The sequence below is a fragment of the Morchella importuna genome (genome assembly GCF_003444635.1).
Source record: "Morchella importuna strain M04M26 chromosome Unknown Morimp01GS068, whole genome shotgun sequence".
Taxonomy (NCBI): Eukaryota; Fungi; Ascomycota; class Pezizomycetes; order Pezizales; family Morchellaceae; genus Morchella; species Morchella importuna.
This window is the reverse complement of record NW_025763464.1, coordinates 90,158-110,389: the sequence shown is the minus strand read 5'-3', so window position 1 is coordinate 110,389 and position 20,232 is coordinate 90,158. Positions and strand designations below refer to the sequence as shown.

The 20,232-nt window shown below is 44.5% G+C and overlaps 3 protein-coding genes across 3 annotated transcripts; 1 reads left to right on the top strand and 2 right to left on the bottom strand.

Moving 5' to 3' along the window:
• Positions 1 to 9,229: 9,229 nt before the first annotated feature.
• On the bottom strand, positions 9,230 to 10,395 carry LAJ45_11459 (uncharacterized protein; the record flags this gene model as incomplete). The annotated part of the gene is made up of 2 exons (XM_046120966.1): positions 9,230 to 9,931; positions 9,988 to 10,395. 2 exons carry the CDS (start codon positions 10,393 to 10,395, stop codon positions 9,230 to 9,232), a joined length of 1,110 nt encoding a protein of 369 aa, XP_045965866.1.
• A 3,096-nt stretch (positions 10,396 to 13,491) lies between these two features.
• On the top strand, positions 13,492 to 16,610 carry LAJ45_11458 (uncharacterized protein; the record flags this gene model as incomplete). The annotated part of the gene is made up of 6 exons (XM_046120965.1): positions 13,492 to 13,577; positions 13,629 to 13,761; positions 13,838 to 14,633; positions 14,696 to 15,946; positions 16,009 to 16,175; positions 16,260 to 16,610. The coding sequence occupies 6 exons, from the start codon at positions 13,492 to 13,494 to the stop codon at positions 16,608 to 16,610; spliced, it is 2,784 nt and encodes a 927-aa protein (XP_045965865.1).
• A 2,256-nt stretch (positions 16,611 to 18,866) lies between these two features.
• LAJ45_11457 (uncharacterized protein) lies at positions 18,867 to 19,996 on the bottom strand (the record flags this gene model as incomplete). Its single annotated transcript, XM_046120964.1, has 4 exons — positions 18,867 to 18,970; positions 19,033 to 19,109; positions 19,176 to 19,513; positions 19,589 to 19,996. 4 exons carry the CDS (start codon positions 19,994 to 19,996, stop codon positions 18,867 to 18,869), a joined length of 927 nt encoding a protein of 308 aa, XP_045965864.1.
• Positions 19,997 to 20,232: the final 236 nt, after the last annotated feature.

Here is a 20,232-nt window from a genome sequence, read left to right as displayed (position 1 = left end):
GGATCGTTTTTCCATGATCAGAACCTGCTCCATATCGGTCGGTGTTCCAGCGGACATCATGGTCCAGTACTGGTCCTTTTACGAGTGTCAGATCGATGATGGCCGGTCTGTTGTTGTTCCTGGGGAAATGTGTGAATTCGCCTGGTTCGTTGAGTAGGGATAACTTTTGTCGGTCTATCCATCTTTTCAGCTTCTTGGATCCCGATTTGTCTGCTCTAATCGTGTTGGTGTAGTCGTGGGATCTGTGTCCATACCAGAGTTGGTGGTGGCTGTTGAAGTCTCCCATGACGAGGCAATTTTGGATGGTAGTTATTTGTCGGGAGATTTCTGCGAAGGGTCCGCTTCGTCCTGGTGAGTATATGTTGAGGATTTGTGTCTTTTGACTTTGGATTTCCACCGTGACAGAGACGATGAAGTTATTATGTGTGTAATGGTGTTTTGGTTTTAGGTTGGCGTGTTTTCTGATGTATGTAGCAGCTTTGGTGCCTTTGTTGCTGGCTGTGAAGAGGTAAAAAAGAGGGGATTCCGGTGGGTGGCCGTCTTTATTATTCCATGGTTCTTGTAACAAAAGAAAAAGTATGTTGTGGTCCTGTTCTGCTTCCTCCACTACTGACTTTGTTGTGAGCTCATTTTTCGCGCAGTTCAGTTGCTGTGCGATAGCCGTTGTCCTTTTGTTGTAACTCATTGGGAGTTATCCATGGCTGCATCTTCCTGTGGGGGGTCTTGGGCCGGATAACTACGGGAATTGGTAGCGGGCTTGGGTTTGTGTCTGGTCCGAGTCTGTTTGTGATTCGTACTTTGGTTCGTTCTGGGCAGTTGCTATCTGTTGCTTTGTGGGGGGCCTTGCAATGGTAGCATCGGATGGGTGTGTGTGAGCATCTAAGGCCTCCAGCGCATTCTGTGCATGGGTGGTCCTTGGTTTGGTGTTCCTCAGTACAGTGTCCGCATCTTGCGTTGGTGTGGGAGCAGCGTTCTTGCCTGTGTCCATATTCGAGGAATTTGGCGCATTGGGTTTCTGAGTTTTCGGGGAGGTAGCTGTCGATTTTGCAGTTTCTGTCAAAGAGGGTGAGGAACCGGAGACCGAGGTTTTCTTTGGTGAATTGACCGGGGAGGGCGATGATCATGGAGGAGTGGAATTTCCCAATTCTGGCTTCTGGTTTTGATAACCATCTCGGGATTTGTGCCAGTTCGAAGGTGTTGCCGTAGTTGTTTCTGATTTCCGAGGCCAGAAATTGTCCTGCATCAAATGCTTCCCCTATGGAGGTAGGGATACCATGGAGAATGAATTTCGACCATCTGGAGTTGACCCGGATGTCGACGAAGGGTACTTTTAGTTCGTTTAGGGCGGTTTCAATTTCCTTTTTATATTCAAGGACCTTTGTTGCTGGGGTTGCAAATTTTGATTCCAGGATTATGTTGTTCTTGGTTGTTTTCCGGGCGGCGATTAGTTGGCAGTCAGGGTCCTGGATTTTTGCGTTTATTTTGGCTCTGATGTCCGAGGGGGTGACTGAGGGTTCTTTGTTTGTTTCGATTACAATTTCCCGGTTGAGTTTTGTGATTTCCGGTTTGAAAAGGGGTTCTGCTTTGGGTTTGGTTTTCCTCTTGTTTGTGACGGTCGTAAATTCGGGATTCGTGTTTCCTGCCGCGGCGGCCGCATAAGATTTTTGTGCCGGCGGAGTCAGTGCTTTCCCTTTTGGCTGTTGGGGGTGGTTGGGATTGGGGTGGTTGGGGTTGTTGGCGGGTGTGGTAGGGGCGGTGATAGTGGCAGCAGCGACGGCGGCGGTTGCAGAGGTTTTTCCTTCAGTAACTGCTTGGTTGCTAGACCTGTTGACGGAGAGGTTGGTGAGCTGTTGTTGGAGGCGGTGGAGCTTTTCGGAAGTTTTGTCCTGGTTCTTTGTCATTTCAAACATTTGTTTGACCAGGATGTCAACGGTGTGTTTGAGGGATTCGTTTTGGACGGATAGGACTTCGATAGTGGCTTTTAGGCCCTTATTGATTTGCTCCGTCGTTTGGTTGATGGGTTCAAGCGCTACGGTGAGGGCATTTCTAACTACCCAGGATATATAGTTTAGGTCCATCCTGGCGTGGGTTTCGTCAGGGACGATGCTGGGGTGAATGTAGTCGTACTTTGGTGCGTACGGCTCGTTGTATTGGGTGTGTTCGGCGAATATAGAGAAGGGTTCATTGCCGAGTTGGGTTTGTTCCACTGTGGTGGACTGTGTTTGTTGGGTTGATTGGGTGTCAGGGAAGCGGGGGGGTGCCGGTGTTCCTGGTGGTGGGGCTCCTGCGAACCAGGAACTCAAGGAGGCTTGTTGGGACATTACTGATGTTCCAGTTCGGGTTGGGTTGGGAAAGACTTCTGATAAGGTTCTCTTTCTTCCCGCAATGTTTGGTGGATTGGGTGGGTTTGGTGAGGCCAGGTTGTTGTTTTTCGCTGTGGTCGCGAGGCTTAAGCGAGGGTTTTGAGGAGGTGAGAGTTCACAACTCAGGAACTAGAGCGTGAATAACTTCGCGTACGAACAGATGTGCGATGAGATACCAATAGATTACGCGGTCTATTGACATACAGGATCGTGTTCGAGTAAAAGTTTTATCGAGAATGCAGGCCAAATGTTATTGTTGTTCGAAAGTTTTTGGTGTTGCGAGAGGTAGATACAAAGATTCCGTGAAGAGAAGAGGAAAGCAAGGGAAACATCAAAAGGCACGAGACAACGCCCCCTTATATATCCAACCCCTAGTCCGTTGATGACTAATGCCCCACGTAATGGAAACCAAAAGAACATAACAGAAACCCCATTACAAATCATAGTTCAACCGCGCAATACCTCCTCTTCACAATCCAATCTATCACCTTAGCCGAAATACAATATTGCCGTTACAGAAACAAGGGCAGATGAGCCCCTACCTCTATTGATATGGAGGGTAGGGATCCTGGCGAGCAAGAAGTCTTACAAGTCAAGCTAGGCGACTGGACCAAAAACTAGAGCAGAAGGACGAGCATGCCAACTAAGGAAGGGTTACCCCAAACATAAGTTACCCTACCTTGACTGTCAACCTTTGAGGTTCAATAACTTTGCAACTGATGGCCGGAAAATAGGCTTTACCAAGTCAGAAAGGATCCTGACGATGCTCCGGTCCATTTGGGGTGGTTGAATGAACGCATTGCGGAGTTGAGGAAACACTGCAAAATAAACACGTTTTAGACCCCCAAAAATAACCCCCGGAGTGTCGTACCGCCGGAACCCTCCTGTTTCAGCCCGGTGAATCTTTGGGGGGGAGTAGGAGTACGACCCAAGCTATCAAAGCAAACCTTCACTTTACAAACACTCTAATCTATTCTAAATACTTTGAATAAGCAATTGCTATCTGGTCAGCTCTTTCCGCTTGTTCCTAGAATCCCGACCCATTCTTGGCAGAGATTGCGTGATTTGACTTGGACGAAAATTCCTCCATGGTGTGGTAGCAACTCTTCTCTCCTCCCTCATAGAAAATGGTCACGGTGTCCCCGACTATGGAGAGGCGGACGGCCAGGGAGAAAGAGAACCGAAACAAGGGCGCGGAACTTCCATAAAAGAACTCGGTTGCCCCAGGTTGGCCTCGGGGGGTTAGGGAATCTTTACTAGCGAGGAGACCCCTTAAAGTTATTAAGTTTCTAGACTACAAATAACGATCAAACAAATAAACTCTATCTTTACATCGAACGAGCCCGATCATAACTCGTCGTTCCCTTTTGCCATTTCTAACTGATCGAAGTCACGGTCATGCATCATCATAGCACCCCTGTTACAAGTAGGCAGGCAGGTACGGGGTAGGTAGGCAGTCATGCAGGCAGTTGGGCAGGAAGTCGGGCATGGGGGTAGGCAGGTAGGTGCGGGGTAGGTAGGCAGGCAGCGCGCAGAGGTAGGTAGGGCGCTAGCAAATATGTATATAGAGAATTAGATAGACAGATAGACGAATATTTTTGACTGGCGAACGGAAACAATATCCTAGTTGATGTACCTTTTGACGAGTGATCTCATTCTGCCAGCAAAAACTGCTAGCGAAATACGTTAACCGGGCCAAATATACTAGTTTTGAGATGGCATTAGACTTCAAAAGACAAATTTGCGTCTAGACCTGTCGCAACGACGTCCTTTGGCAAAGAGACGCACTGGCTCCATTTCGGTACGCCCCGGTGTCGGTCTACAGGTAAGCAAAAGTCTTGGAGCATCTGGGGCATCTGGAGCATCTCAGGCGCCCATGTGCCCCAAGATGACATGACATTTTTTGCTGATGAATGGAGCCGGTGAGTCTTTTTGTCAAAAAAACGTCATCGCAACAGGTTAAGTTGCAAATTCATTCTTTGGCATGTAATATAGTCTAACGCTATGTGATGTAGTCTGCATGCTAGTACTATGTTTTTTCCGATTAACAAGTATTGTTAACAGTATTTGCTTACAGTATGATATCACTCAGCAAAAAATACATTGACTAGGAAATGCTCTCCACGCGATTGACATATAATCGTCTATATGTCTAGCTAATTCTATGTTCATGATTGCAAGCTCCCTACTTATTTCCGCACCGCCTACTTGTGTGCTTGCCTACTTCCACCCAGTGGCTGCCTGCCTATTCCCATACCCGCTTACCTATCTCTGTAGCTGCTTGCCTACCTGCCTACCTCCGCACCTGCTTGCCCACCTGCTTCCCTCCGGACCTACCTGCTTAATTACCTACTATCACGGAGCTATGGGCGATGCACTATGATACCAAGGAATACAACCAAGACAAGGACGAGGTGTATAGGTATTCAGAGCTATGGAGTATGCGGTGGTTCGACCTGATCGAGAATCAAAGTAAACCATATGAGGTGACGTAGAACAAAGTAATATTTGTAGTATGAGGTACAAGGTTGTGTGAGGAGAAGAGGAAAGGAAAGAAAACAAGAACGGACACGAGATAACACCCCTTTATATATCCAATACCCTTGTCCGATGTTGACTTATACCTCTGAGTAACAGAAACTAAAAGAACATAATAGTAATCTTCTTTACAAATCCTATTCCTCTGCACAATACCCCCTCTTCCTATTCCAACATATTGCCTAGCCGAACTACATAGCTGCCATTATATTTACTCGATGGCAGAGCCTTTGAAGATTATTGAGTTCTAGCAATAGTATCTTTGAATAATCTACACCTGATTTCTGTCTTGCACAGCCAAATCTATTATATTAGATTCTAGCGACATATAAAAAGACTGTCCCATTACAGATCCCGTACGACAGTAACATATATTTGTCTATCTGTCTATCTAATTCTCTGTATACATATTTACTAGTGCACTACTTACTTCTGTGCTGACTACCGGCCTGCTTACCTGCATCCACGTTTCCCTCTCTACCCGACTGTTTCCGTAACTCGCTACCTATTTGCCTACCCCCGCACCTTCCTGCCTACCTGTCTACCTATTAGGAACTTCATTGACATTGATGAACTGGAAGTGCACATTGGCAGTCAGTCGTCAATTTAGGTAGGAGGTAGGTGTCCATTCAGGCAGGAGGTAGGTGTCGATGCAGGCAGGAGGTAGGTGTCGATGCAGGCAGGAGGTGTTGAGGTAGTTATCGAGAGGAAAGTAGGCAGACAGGCGGGAAGGCAGAAGGTAGGCAGCTAGGTAGGTAGGTTAGCATGTAGAGATTCTCAAGATGTCAAATCTGACATCATTCGCTAACGATTTCAGGCCTACGAGTATTAGTAGGACTTAGATATATTCACAATAGTTGGTCCTCTTTTTGGAAGTAGTAGAGCGTCAAGTGACGAGGTATCATACTTGGGACGCCCACTAGGCAATAAAAGGCAAAATGTCAAATTTCAAGTTTGGACGACATCAGGCGTTAAAAGGTGAGATATTATATCTCAAATGACTATTAGATGTTAAAACGTGAGAGATCATATTTTGGATACTTATTAAGCACCAAAAGACATCGTATCACATTTTAGCAGCAGCGGGACGAGGCTTTGTAAGCAATAGATAAGGTTTTGGGAACGGAAGACTAATTAGGATATACGGACATGCGGATTCACCCTGGTGAAACCCGTTTTTTGTTGATGTACTTATACTCCAAAGTTCTCTATTCTCTGCTCCTACTTCCTCACTAAGTTCCGGCCATGCCCCTATTGGGCAGGAAACAATAACACCATTATACTGCTTCTATATAAGCACTAGTGAGTGGTTTAGTTCCGAAAGCAACTAATTTTAGTCTCAGCTTTTTGCAACACTAGTTGTCACTGATTGCCAAACAACATCAGCAGGTTTAACAATTTCTGTAAAGTATCTCCTGAGCCTCCCGAGAATCAAAATCGGTTTTGATATCTCTGGAGAGCCCTAGGAGACTTAGGAGACTGTTGGGAGGCTCATGAATATGTACAAACTTGATGATGAAGCGGGGCAAGGATGAATGAATTACCACTCATTGTCAAGTATCAGGTGAAGCAGTACTATGATAGAGTCCCTGCCGCTACCGGCAGTCTCTGCATGTTCAGACCATTGAGAGGGTCATCTATAACTCAGAGCTTCACTCTGGCCGGCATTCTAATAACTGGCAAAACATACTAGTAGACTCATCAGTTTTTGCTACCATGAATAGACCCTCTACCTAGGGCTCAGAATGTAGCTACTCCGACACCTGGTAGCTAGCCACACTGCCGGTACTTGCATGTCATTGTGCAACTGGCTTCTAACAATAACTCTCAGTATGTAACCGGGCCCTGTTTGTGCTCATACAACAGTTGAGATAGCTCCGTTACAAAACGACAATGAAGTATTTGCCGAATTTTTTTCTGTGTCCACCAAACCTAATACGGAAGAGTCACAATGTCTTTATCTCAACAAATATCTATCAAATTCAGGAACTTGAGTTTTAGGGCCGTTACTTTGTAGCACTCCCATATTTCCGGATGAGGAAACAGCTGGACACAGAAAAAAATCTGGCAAGTACTTGTCCCTCTCCGGACCAATTTAAAAAACAATATATACCGGGTGTTGAGGGTAAGTGATCAGAATCTGATAAGTGAATGTTACGGTGAATAGGTGTATTTGTCTTATCAGATTCTGATCACTTTTCGCTACACCCTAGTACCTACAAGAATATTTTTGTCACTCCCAGCAAATAAATAGACTGCTCCTAAACTTAGAGTCCTAGCGATGCCGAAAATCTTATTGATCATGTGACTCATTACTCTCTCAACCACCCGTCATCACTAGTAGGTACATGTTAGTCTCGTACTCATCCTGTGTTTGCTTCACGCAGTGCGAGAAGAAAACAGTCTGGGAACGAGACTAGGTACATGTATGTATCATTCGATTGTGACTTGTATCGTTCGTACATAAGCAACCGAGCACAGCGAAAGCTTTCTATAAGGGTACGGTCGGGACCGGAATTTGGTTATAGAGAGATTACCCTTATATAAATGGTGCCAGTGCTGAAAGCCGGGCAAAAAGGACCAAGAAGTGCTACCTTTATCCCTTGGACGGATGAAACTCTCAAATTCGCAGCCTTCCTCTTTCAGCTGATACTAGCCATATCTGATAACTGGCGTTGATTTTTGATTGGTTTTATTATTATTACCGCAAATAAAAAGCGGCAATATTACCTGACTAAGTGAGTGCACGGTCCAGGCTGCGAATTTGAGAGTTTCATCCGTACAAGGAATAGAGAGATTACTTATAGAAGGTACCCTTATAGCAAGCTTTCGCTGCCATCCTTCTCATCCTCTGACAACGCCTCGTCAACACCACCAAGACTTGACGAGAGCGGGGTATCCTCTCTAATAAAGACTTTTCTTTGGCTTCACCACCAAGGATTAGTCGCACCGATCCTTTTCCTCCTATGACTCGGGTCACATAAAAAGGAGTGACATTTCGCACGATCGCCTAGAGAGCTTTCGTCAACCGCATCTTAGTTCTTGTCTTCATTGACAAGTTCCCACCTCTCTGGGGGCCTTTCATACAGGTCCCCTCCCGCCATTTATTTCACCGGCTCATCCTCACGGGGAGGAGCTCCCTTTCGATATTACACTGCCTTCGACTCGGGACCCTGAATTGTCACGGGCGGTACGGCAATTTTTCGCCATTTTGTTACTCTCTTCTCTCCTTCTTTTCTTTTGTCGACTTGTAGTGGGGGGGGGGGGGGTTTTCTTGTCGTCTACCTTGTAAGAGGATGTGCGGTTGGTAGCATACCACAGTTACTATAACGGGAAGACCGGGCGGTCAGTATAGGGGATAGGTAGAGTTCACGCCATAGGTTTTTACCTCCATGCGATATTCATGTACCTAGAATCAATTGAAACTATGATCTAAAAAAAAAAAAGCAAGCTTTCGCTGCAAACCTCATAGCAACACCAGCGCATATTACCAAACAGCAGCGCCAAGGAAAGGAAGGGCTTGGTTCATAACTACTCACTCGATTTGTCAACCCTCTACTTCGGGAACAATACGGCCCATTCCAATATGACCAAACACTTATCCCGCCGCGAAAGGTTCCTCCAAGAACAAGAGTGTATCAAGCCTACGTCCATAAGAATACATATGGACCCTCCTCGTATTCTAAGTTGTTAATAATATCGTTATGGGGTTCTTGATTTTCTCCAGTTAAAGGGGCCGAGACTACATGTACGCCAGCAACTCCTTGCAGACAAATTATTCTTATCGGTGCCATTCTTATAACGAGATTCGACTGTTTTTATAAATGAATATACACATCTTACATTATCGATCATTGACCTACCGGCTCGTGCATGAGCTGTGACAAAAGTTTAACTCTGCGAGTCTCAGCTCCTAAAATGCTAAATTAACCACTACCTGAACCGTGTAACACACAATGATGATCTTTCGGGTGTATAATTATACCGGAACCGTACCTCATCTCGAGTCACGGCCCGTAGGATGTTGGCTAGTGGACTATTGGCCGCTCTGACCATAAAAAAGACTGCAAGCTATGGTTTCATCTATGAAAAACCAGGTCCATTTTAGGCCCTGACAAAATAAAGAAAATTTTAGTTCTAAGGGCTTTCGTTGAATGATATACGAGACCAGCCCTGAGGATTCTGATCTTAGAGTTACTATTCTATGCCATTTTGTATCCATCATATTTCGTTGTTATCTTCTGTTTAGCAACATTATGGCGTTTCAGTAATCCTAGATCATATCCACAACAGTGCCACAGTTACCAGGTTCCCTATTATAACAGAGCCTATTCGTCAAATTTCCCCTTTTTAACCACAAACGCTTCCAAAGCTGCGATCGCCGCGTAAAGCCTATTTTCCGCTTCAGAAAAGACTAAACTTCTCGGGGAGTAAAAGACATCATCCGAGACTTCTTCAGGTTTCCTTGGCAAGCAGTGCATGAATTTCCAATCTTTGTCTGCGCCTCCTTTTTTGGCAAGCTCTGCCGTGACTTGGAACCCCTGGAATTGCTTCAATCTTTTAACTTTCTCTGATTCTTGCCCCATAGAAACCCAGGTATCCGTAACGATGACGTTGGCTCCCTTTACTGCCATCTCGGGCTCATGGGTAGTCTCAATTATCGCACCACTTTTATCGGCTACAAGACGAGCAAGCTCAAGCATGTCAGGACCCACGGGATACATACTCGGGGTGGCTATAGAAACGTTGATCCCAATTTTCCCACAAGCTATGACAAGGTCATAAAGAACATTGTTTGCGTCGCCAACCCAAGCCACCTTGATGCCCTTATGTTTAGGGAAGTGCTCGGTTATGGTGAGAACATCGGTGACCGCTTGAAGGGGGTGGAAAGCGTCAGAAAGTGCATTGATGACTGGAACTGTTGACGTTTTTGCGAGTTCGGCAATATCTGAATGAGGGCCAACACGGGCGACGATACCAGATGTCATTGAGGAGATGACTTTAGAGGTATCGTAGAGCGATTCATTAACCTATATTTAGCGTGGTTAGCAGCCGATCATGCTAGACTACCGTAACTAGGACTGACCCCAAGTTGAATATCATCCTTTCCTAAGAACATAGGATGGCCACCGAGGTATACCACTGCGGCCTCGGTGGATACTCTAGTTCTGGTAGAACGTTTGGAAAACATCATCGCGATTGTCTTCCCAGATAATGTGCCCTGAAGTGAAGTGGAGATATTACCAGTCTTAATGGCATGTTTGGCTTTGCTGGACTGGCGGACAAGAGTGGAAAGTTCAGAAGCTGAAAGATCTGCAATTGATAAGAAATGTCGCGGAGCGAAGGGGGAGGTGGAATCATTTGTAGATGCTTGATAGCTATGATTAATTGATGGTGTGGTCGAGAGTTGACGGAGAAAGGTGTTGACACCAGTAGTTGTGACTGTGCGGGGATAGTGCCGCAAGGAGAGTTTCAGAGCAGTTGAAAAAGCCATTGGGTTCAGTCTTGAAATAATTTGGCGGATGAATATAGAGGCGTGGAGATAATGGCGCGGATCAATTAGATGGAGAGAAGAGCCACTCGTCTACCGGGTAAGAAAAAAAACAAGTCGAAAAGGAATGATAGAGTGGACGAGTTTATAAGATGCCAAGGCGCTACATACGTTTTTGTGGATGGTACCATTACATCATTTTACATGTACCTACATGTACTTACATGTAGTGATATCTGATAAGATCGGGGGCTGAGTGACAACGTATGATCGATAGATGACAATGCTAATCCTAGAGCGGGTGGCACTACCTGAACCCATTAGAGGGAAAAACGTCTTTTGAATTAGGATAGGGATCTGAACTTATCATTACAAAATGTAGAGATACCTTTTGACCGAATTCAATTGTTTTGCTAAATACATGTAGTTCGTAATTCTTGTTGTCTATAATTCTTTGTAATTTTTAGGGCCCGTTTGGTAGTTTAAGTCGTTACAACGGACTTATCCAAAGGGTCACTTATGTGGAGATGATAAGTCGCTCTCTAGAAAAGTTAGTTTAAGTTGACCGAATGTGGTTGGGTTGGAGGGGATATCGTTGCAACGGAAACAAAAAGCAGGCTCGGAGCTGCTTTTTTATTTCAGTCGATTTGTTAACTTTGGGTGACAAATCTACTGGAAAAAATGTGTCACGGTTGCCAAACAGTCAAAACTTTTAGAGAGTCCAGAATACGCGAATAAGTCGCTCCCCACTAAAATCCGACAAGTCGACTCCATTGCCAAACGGGCCCTTAGAGGTCAGACACAACTAGGATTAGCGTAGTTGATAATTAATTCGTGACTTACACTGGCACCAACCTCTTGAACTTCGAGACAAGTCATACTTGATAAACCAAAGTATTTGATACTTTATAAAATGAGTTTTTTTCACGGATATCTGCATTAGCAAAAAATGGGATTCGTCTTTTGTGTCCAAAACCTCGTCCCATCACTCCTAAATGTTACACATATCCTTTTGGAATCTATTTCGCTTGCGAAACTTGATATCTCGTCTTTTGACGCCTGGGCGCCTCCAAAGATATCAAATATCATTTGTTCCAAAATATCTTGATAGCACCGGCCCGGGCCAGACTCTATAATAGACTTGAGCTTCAAATTAAATATGGCTCCGAGTCTATCACCAAACTTTAAACTATTTTGTGTTTTTACAGGTGGGCTTGGTTGTTCTAAAAGATTTGCAGTGTGTAATCACTGCCCTGTGCTGTATCTTTTCTGTTATAGTTATGATCTGGAACCGTTCATTATGGAAGATACATATTTTAACTGAGGTACGAATGGCTGATAACTCCTCCAAACAAAAATATATGGCGGGTTGCTACGGCTACTGCTCATGAACCCTGCAAATTTTCCCTCCAATATTGAAGATTGCCTGTTAAGGTATTCCTAATCTCATGTAGGCCAAGTCCCTTTAATGGTTTTGGGTGTTTTTATTCCTTGGGACTTTGAAGTCTTCAAGTTTCTACGGTTGGTGGCTAAAAGACTCTAGTAATAACGGCAAGTAGAGAGGTTCTGCCACTGAAAAAATCGATTTTGTATTATGTTTCCACAGCGACCGCTGGGATTAGACTAGGATGAGACTAGTAGTACAGACAAAAAACATCACTAAGTTACGAACATTTATAATACACGCTGTCAATGGGCACATTAGGTGTCACGGATTAGTCAGCGTTCACGTGACGACACAGACAATGCTTTTGTAAGGTGTCCGCAGCAGGACTACCTCATAGTTTGATTTGTACTTTCCTCTTCTTCTTCTTTTCTATCATCATTCATTTTGTCGTCGTCGATAGCGCAAATGAAATTCTCCCTCTGTCTATAAAACTAAGAATTTATTTATTTCATCGTGAAGCCGAACACAAAAGAGATAGAACACAATAAATAACCCGGCCAACAACGCTAAAGGTTGTAAACAAAAACTCTGTTTGGACGAAAGTTCCGAGTCGGTTCTAACCAAAACTATCACTGCCAGTAGGTCCTCATTTTAGTACTACGCCAACTCCGAAGGACAGAAAACTATGTAATGGCACTACCATAATACGTATTTTGTGCAAAACCTTGCCTGTATTTACACCCCTGTCTTAGTACACACTCTGTTCAACTTCCGTTGCAGAACCTCTCTAGTAGAGAAAGTACGTACATGTAACAACTAATTCTTGTACTAGTAGCGCAAAAGCACCCCGGCCCTAGACAGATTTACTATAGCTGAGGAAGCCTATACCCGGGGTGTCCGCGGCATTCAGTTTGGTAGTTACTAATACAATTAATTACTGCTTTTAGAAATTAAAATAAGAAATCCAATGCCAAGATATCTTAGATTAGCTCTATAATAGCTTTACTAATCTTAATCGGATAATAATACATGCTCCTGGAGAGAAAATTACCCAATTAGGCAATAAATAGAGGCGACATTGAGTGGGCTCCCCACTAAAAGTATACCAAGTTTAAAGATGAACTACACCTCAACCACAACACCTAAATTAATTATCTCTCTATAGAACTGTAGAGAACAAGCAGAAGAACTATTCTATAGGAAGAGAAATAATTTAGGGGTTGTGGTGGTCGAGGAGTTGGCGCTAGAAGTAAGGGCAAAAAGTGCACCGGATATAGGGTTCCCCAGCTGTACCGGGTGTTCACCTTTAGTCTCAAGAACTCTGATTTATTGGGTGAAAAATTCAGGGATGTGGGTGACATCAACCAATCATTACGAACCAAACCGGCCTTAGCGCCAAAAATTTGTATGGGGGAAAAAAGTCTCAAGAACTTTCAGTTGCCCTCCATTAAAAAATCTAAATATTTTTTTAAAAATACAAAAAAATAACTGCATAACAGCGCTTGCTCCCAGCTCCCCCTACATAATTTTTCGAGCCCTAGGCCCCTGTGGGGGAGCGTTTTTTGATAGAGCTGGGTGCAAACAACAGTCAAATCGGGGTCATGGAGGTCGCGTTGCAAAAGATGGGGGGTAGCCGATTCAAGTACTTTTTCTGGCGCCAAGTCCGATTTTTGGCGCCAAGCCTGGCTCCGACCAATCGCACCCGCAAAAAGATGTTCTCGAGACTAACCCATAACCCCCGGTACTTCTTGTCTTACAATCGTAGGCGCCACAATGTATCGATTGTGTCATCAATCAAGTATGTAGGTCGATTCCCAAGACCAACGACATCCTCTAAATTAGAAATTAGAATCTCCCCGTCCTTCAAGTTATTACCATCTCCCTCTTTCTGTCAGGCTCCTCTGATTTCCATTCGGTTACTCCACGCCGTCTACTGTTATCCAGACAGCCAAAAACAACATTATCGCGACACAAACATACATGTAAGTACATACCATCACTTGCATGTGGCTGCAAGCAAAAGTACCAACATTAATCTTACGATAACCGCTACGCTAGAAACTTTATTGCATTGGTTTCCCTTTTCTACCTCCACTTCACTCCTCAATTTGTTTCCTTGCGGGGGATTCAATGTCTTCGCTAAAGCCGCACCGTGCGCACTCGCAATTTTCCGAAGAAACGCCACTCCTCCGAAATGGTTCATCTGCGCTTTCAACTACGTACAATGGTGAAATATCGCCGTGTTTGCCTAATGACGGTCTCCCCAGCGTCTTTCATGCATCCTCCGAATCAACTCGTAGGCCTGCGAGCAGGCTCGCCCTAATTATCTTATGCACAAGCATCCTTACTATCCTATGTATCGGATTTTTCGTCCCCGCTGCTGCTTCGCAGTATGCCAAAGAGGCCCTCATTCTCGATATTTCAAGTCTCTCTATTGAAGGGTTTACGGATCGAGGGGTAAGAGCTCGTGTTCAGGCAAGAGTGACTTTGGACGCGGGCAGAGTCAGGAACAATGCAGTTCTAGCTCTTGGAAGAGTTGGAACATGGATCGTCCGGAGGGTCTCGAGCGAACATTCAAAAATGCATGTGTACCTCCCTGATTATGGCGAAGGTCTGTTGGGGACAGCAACCACGCCTGCAATGGAATTAGACATACGTAATGGTCAAATAACACTAATAGACTTTGTCTCCGAGGTTGAGACTGGGTCTCTTGATATTCTTCGGAGCGTGGTAAATGATTATCTCACGGGGAATATCAGATTGTTACGGGTTCGCGGAGAAGCAAACCTGGGTTTGAAGGCCGGTCTGTTTAACCTGGGAACACAAAAGATATCTGAGGAACTAGTCTTTGAAGGTTCTAAATTCGAGCTATGACCATTCTCTGAAAAATAGACTAACTCAATTGTTATAAATCAGAATTCCCATCTTTGCCTCAGTTCGAAGTCAAAAGATTAAATTTTGAGGAGATAATTCTCCCCAAACAAAGGGCTGTAAACGCCACTGCATCTATTACACTCAAGAATCCATACCCACTGCAGTTTGGGATTCCTTCAATATCCTTCAATATTCTCCTTCCAGGTTGTGATGAGCACAAATTAGTACATGTAGCTACAGCGAAGAGCTTGCCTCTTCATGTGGAGCCCCAGTCACACGTAGATGTGGAAATTTCCTCCATCATACACAACCTTCCTGGTACTTTTATCAATGCCTGTCCGGAATCACAGATATCTCCTATGGATAAATTTCTCGGCGCCTACCTCCATGGGGACGAAAATACTGTCTTTGTTCGGGGCAGTGATTCTTCAGGCCCGAATGTTCCCGGGTGGCTGCAAGAAATATTACAAAGTATTACCGTTCTTGTTCCATTCCAAGGACACGCATTCAACGACGCAGTAAAGTCATTCAGTTTGTCAAATGTCAGCTTCCAACTTCCAACACCAGATGCTGAACCTGGCTCCCCAGAGTCGTCTCCACGATTAGGCGCGTCGGTGGTTGCGATTGTTAGAACTCCGGAAGAAATAAACCTCTCGTTATATGTGAAACGACTTCGAGCAATAGCAAACGTTTCGTACGAAGGTGGGGTATTTGGAGCACTCGATCTTCGCAAATGGATGGTAGCGGAGTCCTCACGCTCTAGTGATAACAAATATCTCGAAGTTCATGCAGAGGTTAAGGATGCACCCTTGAACATAACGAATTATGATATATTCAGGGTAGTGGTTAAAAAGATGCTCTCAGGAGAGGAGAATTCTCTTCAACTTGGTATCAGAGGAGATACTGATGTTGATGTTAAAACAAGCTTGGGTGAATTTGTGGTTAGCAACATACCTGTAACGGGGAATATAACCATCGACCACTTTCCAGGATTTGGGTCTATGCCATCTCCAAAGGCTCGTAAGGTTGTAATCGAAGATACGGCGCCACACTCCGTTACCCTGCGCGTTGATCTAAGTATCAACAATCCCACCCCTTGGGGGGCTATAGTGCCATATATGAATGTTAACATTACACAAAATGATACTGTATTGGGGAATGCAAGCGTTCACGACGTACATATCTTACCTGGTAATAACCTTTTAACTGTATGGGCAATATGGGACCCAAGAACCCATGGGGGTAGTCAAGCAGGAAAAATAGGAGCCCATCTTCTCGGCGAATATATTTCTGGTAAGCATAGCCCACAGTGCATATGTTCTCTTTCATTAACTCAGCAATACCTTCTCTACCAGGCCAGAATACCACCATTACTATCCGCCCGCATGTGAAAAGCTTGCCATCTTTGCCACTATTGTCAGATGTACTATCAAACTTTGAACTTACGATTCCAACTCCTCGACTTGGTGGAATTGACGAACCTGATGGCAATACATCACCCCGCTTCATAGAATCTGCAACTGTAAGCGGTTTACCTTCCCCCGCAAAATCCAAACCTCGATTTAGCGACCTTCATGCCAAGTATCTAACTTGTTTCCTCCCTTAGATTCACGTACTTTCGTCAACCGCTGATTTTGTCATTGATAATCCTCTAAGAAACAATGCAATCACGATTAAGAAAATCAATGGAACAGCAAAGTATAATGGCAGTGATTTAGGTACAATATTATACGAGTGGCCGTTTAATATTTTGCCCGGTAAACAAGGAAAAACTTTGACGCCCAAGCTGCCAGTGGATTGGGGCCCAGATAATGTAGGGTACGGGGTGGTTAAGAAAGCACTACGTGGGCAACTGAAGGTACACGCAGAGGCCTTGTGCATGATTGGAATTGGGAATTTTTCGGTGGAGCTATTTTATAACGGAAGTAGGCCAATAGGGGCACACGTTGGATTTTAGGGAAAGTTCGTTGAACACACAATAAGTCATCGGTGTACTGTTACTATGATGTGGGGTTTCGTTTATTCACGGCGTTTGGAATAATTGTCACTTTGATATTGTTAGTTGCTGTGGTTTGTGTTATCAATATTCGTTTTGTACTCTATCTCTGTTGATATCAACTCAACAGTTGAATTAGCATGTGGAGACTGTTGTGAAAGCTAGTTATAATGTATCGAACTAGTAGGCTAGAGATCATTTACGTATATGGCCTGCTCTTGTGAGGAGAGCTTGTAGAATATAATATGTATAGCATATCGTTGTAGTTTTGTTCGTTGCGGTAGTATCGTGGGAAACTCCTCCCACAGCCCACATATATAGCCCTCTGAGTTCGGCGAAAAGTACATAGTTTGAGCTCGGCTTGAGGGGAAAGGCTCAAGCCGATTTAGGCTCGCTGAATGATGAGGCTCGCGCTCAACGAGCCGATAGCTAGAGCTGGGTAAAATAAATACCATGGTATTTGACCACCCACCTACCCCGCCCTGCGCCGAAAGCTGTGGGAGTTAAGGGCCAGGAGGGCGTGTTAGACTAATTAATGGGAAATCCGCTCAGGGTCTGAGCTTATCGAGACTACTACATGTACTTACCATGGTACTAACGTGACTCAATACACTCAATACCATACCTTCCTTTTGTTTTCCGGCACTGTGGCAGACAGGCCATTAAGAGGTCTTTCCGGCTCCATGTAGGTTTTGCGCCAAACGTCGCTCGAACACGGGACAGACTACATAAGGAATGCAGTACAATCTCGCTATAAGGATATGGAAATGTGACATAAATCGAGATATATCCTTATCGGGCCTATATCCTTACAGAAGAAGTGAGTGATAGTTCGTGACCCTTGGATAGGTGAACGCTGATGGATGGATGAAGGCGGGTAGGAGTCAGAATGGTTTCATAGTTTAATTAAAACGCTGAGTCTGAGAAGGTGGGAAAACCGGAATGAGCAAAGAATGGTGGAGCGAGCCTTCTTCATAGTTAAGAATATCAACCTAACCCTACTCCATCTATAGCGAAATATCTTTTATTTCCCGGCGCCCCGATGGCTATCCTTATAGACTAAGGCCGCATATCCAAGTACAGTTGCACCTCGCAGTCCCGTATGAAATTCCCTGAGAATTCTGCAAAATCAATTTGTTATCCCGGATTTCTTAGGAATATTTGCTATCCCGTACAAGATTTGGCGAATCTTGGCCATCCGGCATAGCGAGGTGGGACTATTGCAATGCAGCGTTATAAAGGCACATATTTCTAGAAGTGCATACCCTAAAGTAATATCATGGTATTTTTTATTATTATTATGTATTGAACCTGGATATATGTATGTAACTTACTACTATTCTTCCTATTAATATCAATCTAGACTATTATTATTGAAGGGATTAGGAGTTTGAAGTGATAGATCGTTTCACGAAGTCGTAATCATGAGCGATAGAATTAAAGCCTTCGATGATGGATTAAAATTGGACCGTTGTCCACTGCCAACGAAAGGGTGCTCAAGCCTGGCACTTCTGGTGCCGCAAGACACTATCTACCCTCGATGTATTATACCTGAAACCGTCACTTTCCCCCCGCAAAAGCCAACTTCGAAGCCTATGGATATTTGGAGGGTAACAACGGCCCAAGTAGGTCCAGACCGAGTTTAGAAATCATTTGTACGGTATGTAATTATATATACCCACTAGCAAAGTCCAAGGACTATTATGAAAGGGCCCATAAAAAGCGGCTATAGTATTATATCCACTTATAAAGTAGCGGCCTAAGACACAGTTTAGATCTGCTCTTAATCAGGCTAACACAAAAGCACAGGCTTAGAAGTCGATTTTTGTTAAAAAGAGGCAGTAATGGTTTAAGGGATATCAGATTCTAGACTCCCATCCCTCCCAACTTTAAGTAATTCAAGAGAAAACATTTAAATTTGAACGAACTTAAAGCGGGAGTGATGGAGATCATAATTCTCTGGCGGTCGAGAATGTTATCTCCCGGGTGGATGAATCCGGTGAAAGGTGTTTAGTACTATTCTATCAACAAAGAACCTACTTCTGAGGCACTATAAAGCACTATTCGAAGTTGAGTGGGTCGTTAGGATAATATCAGACAATATATGATTAGAGGCCTGGGATTATTTATTTTCGTTGGTAGGGACACCACGCACGAGCTGCATTTAGTATTTTCTTTTACATATCCAGCTATCTAGGGATATAATAGGAGAACATCTTAGCCGGGGGGGAGAGAGCTAGCATCAACAACATCACCGGCATCTTTAACGTCGAGATCCTCTGTGTGTGTGTGCAGAGGTGAGCGAGGAAGCGCCATGAGACCTGTACAAACGAAAGAAAGATTAGAATCCCGAATGGCGAAGGTTGGAGGAAGTGAGGTATACCAGTTCGAGCAGATTCAAGAATACCGAAAGGAGCGATAAGCTTCATGAACGCATCAAGCCTGGAGGGTTTCCCAGCACTGCCAATTTTGGATGTCAGCTTGCGACTTTCTTTCTATTCTAGATAGCTTGGGCCCAGAACTAACAGTTCAACAATACAATTGTTTTCAGATATATCTGAAATCTTGCCTCCAAACTGGTGAGTCAATTGTGTGATAGCCTGAAGATGCTGGTGTTTGTGCCTTAAAGCCTGGGAAATTGGAAGCTTCGAAGGATGATAATCACTATCCTTGTTCGAACTTTCAGCCCTTCCAGAGTCTCCACCCTCTGCTGTAATCTCCCGGTGATGTGCAAGTAGTTCTTCGAAATACTCTGGGCCTAATATAGAGATCTTGGCGAGCAAGAGCTCCCGCTGGACAAGAGGTGCTGCAGTGTAATCAAGCACTGCCCAGACAGGAACGAGATCTTCTAGTTGTCGTCTAGCCTGTTCAACAACACCATCAAGGCCACTAAGAACGATGGTCATGCGGGACAAGTCTGGTACTTCAGTGTTGCAGACCACCAATGAGTCAATATTGAAACCACGTGCCGCAAGGATTCCCGACACTCGAGAGAGAACGCCAGGTTCATTCTGAACAAGGCAATTGAGAACATGTCTTTTTGGCGGAGCGGAAGAGGGAAGTGGTGTCTCATAAAGAATTGAGGAAACGGCGGCGGAAGCAGACCAAGCGGGGGGCTCTGAGGTTGGGAGAGGGTTTATACGACGATGAAGAGCTTTATAGGCCAAAGCGCCCGTTGACGATCCGGAGGAGGATGACGATGACGAGTGACGAATTCGTACTGGGAGGCAGCGAGGGATGACGGCGAGAACATTACTGGCGACAGTGGTTGCAGCATATTTTTCCAATATAGTGGTTGGTAATCTGGCTGTGCGAAGGGTAGCAGCCATTGATGAAATCGAAGCCATTTTTGATGGACAGGTTCGAGAAGGGAGGGTCCTAAATTTCGGGGGTGCGGATGGTAAGTAAATACAGTAGAAAAGCGGCGCTCTTTGTGGGGAGGCATGCCAAGAAGAAGAAAAATAAGTCTTCTAGGTTAAAAATAGTGTAGAGTAAACCTTCATGGGTCGAGCCGAGATCCATGGGCCTGTCTTATAGGAAACTACATGTACAAGGCTCTGGCATTAAGTGAGTGAACTAAATG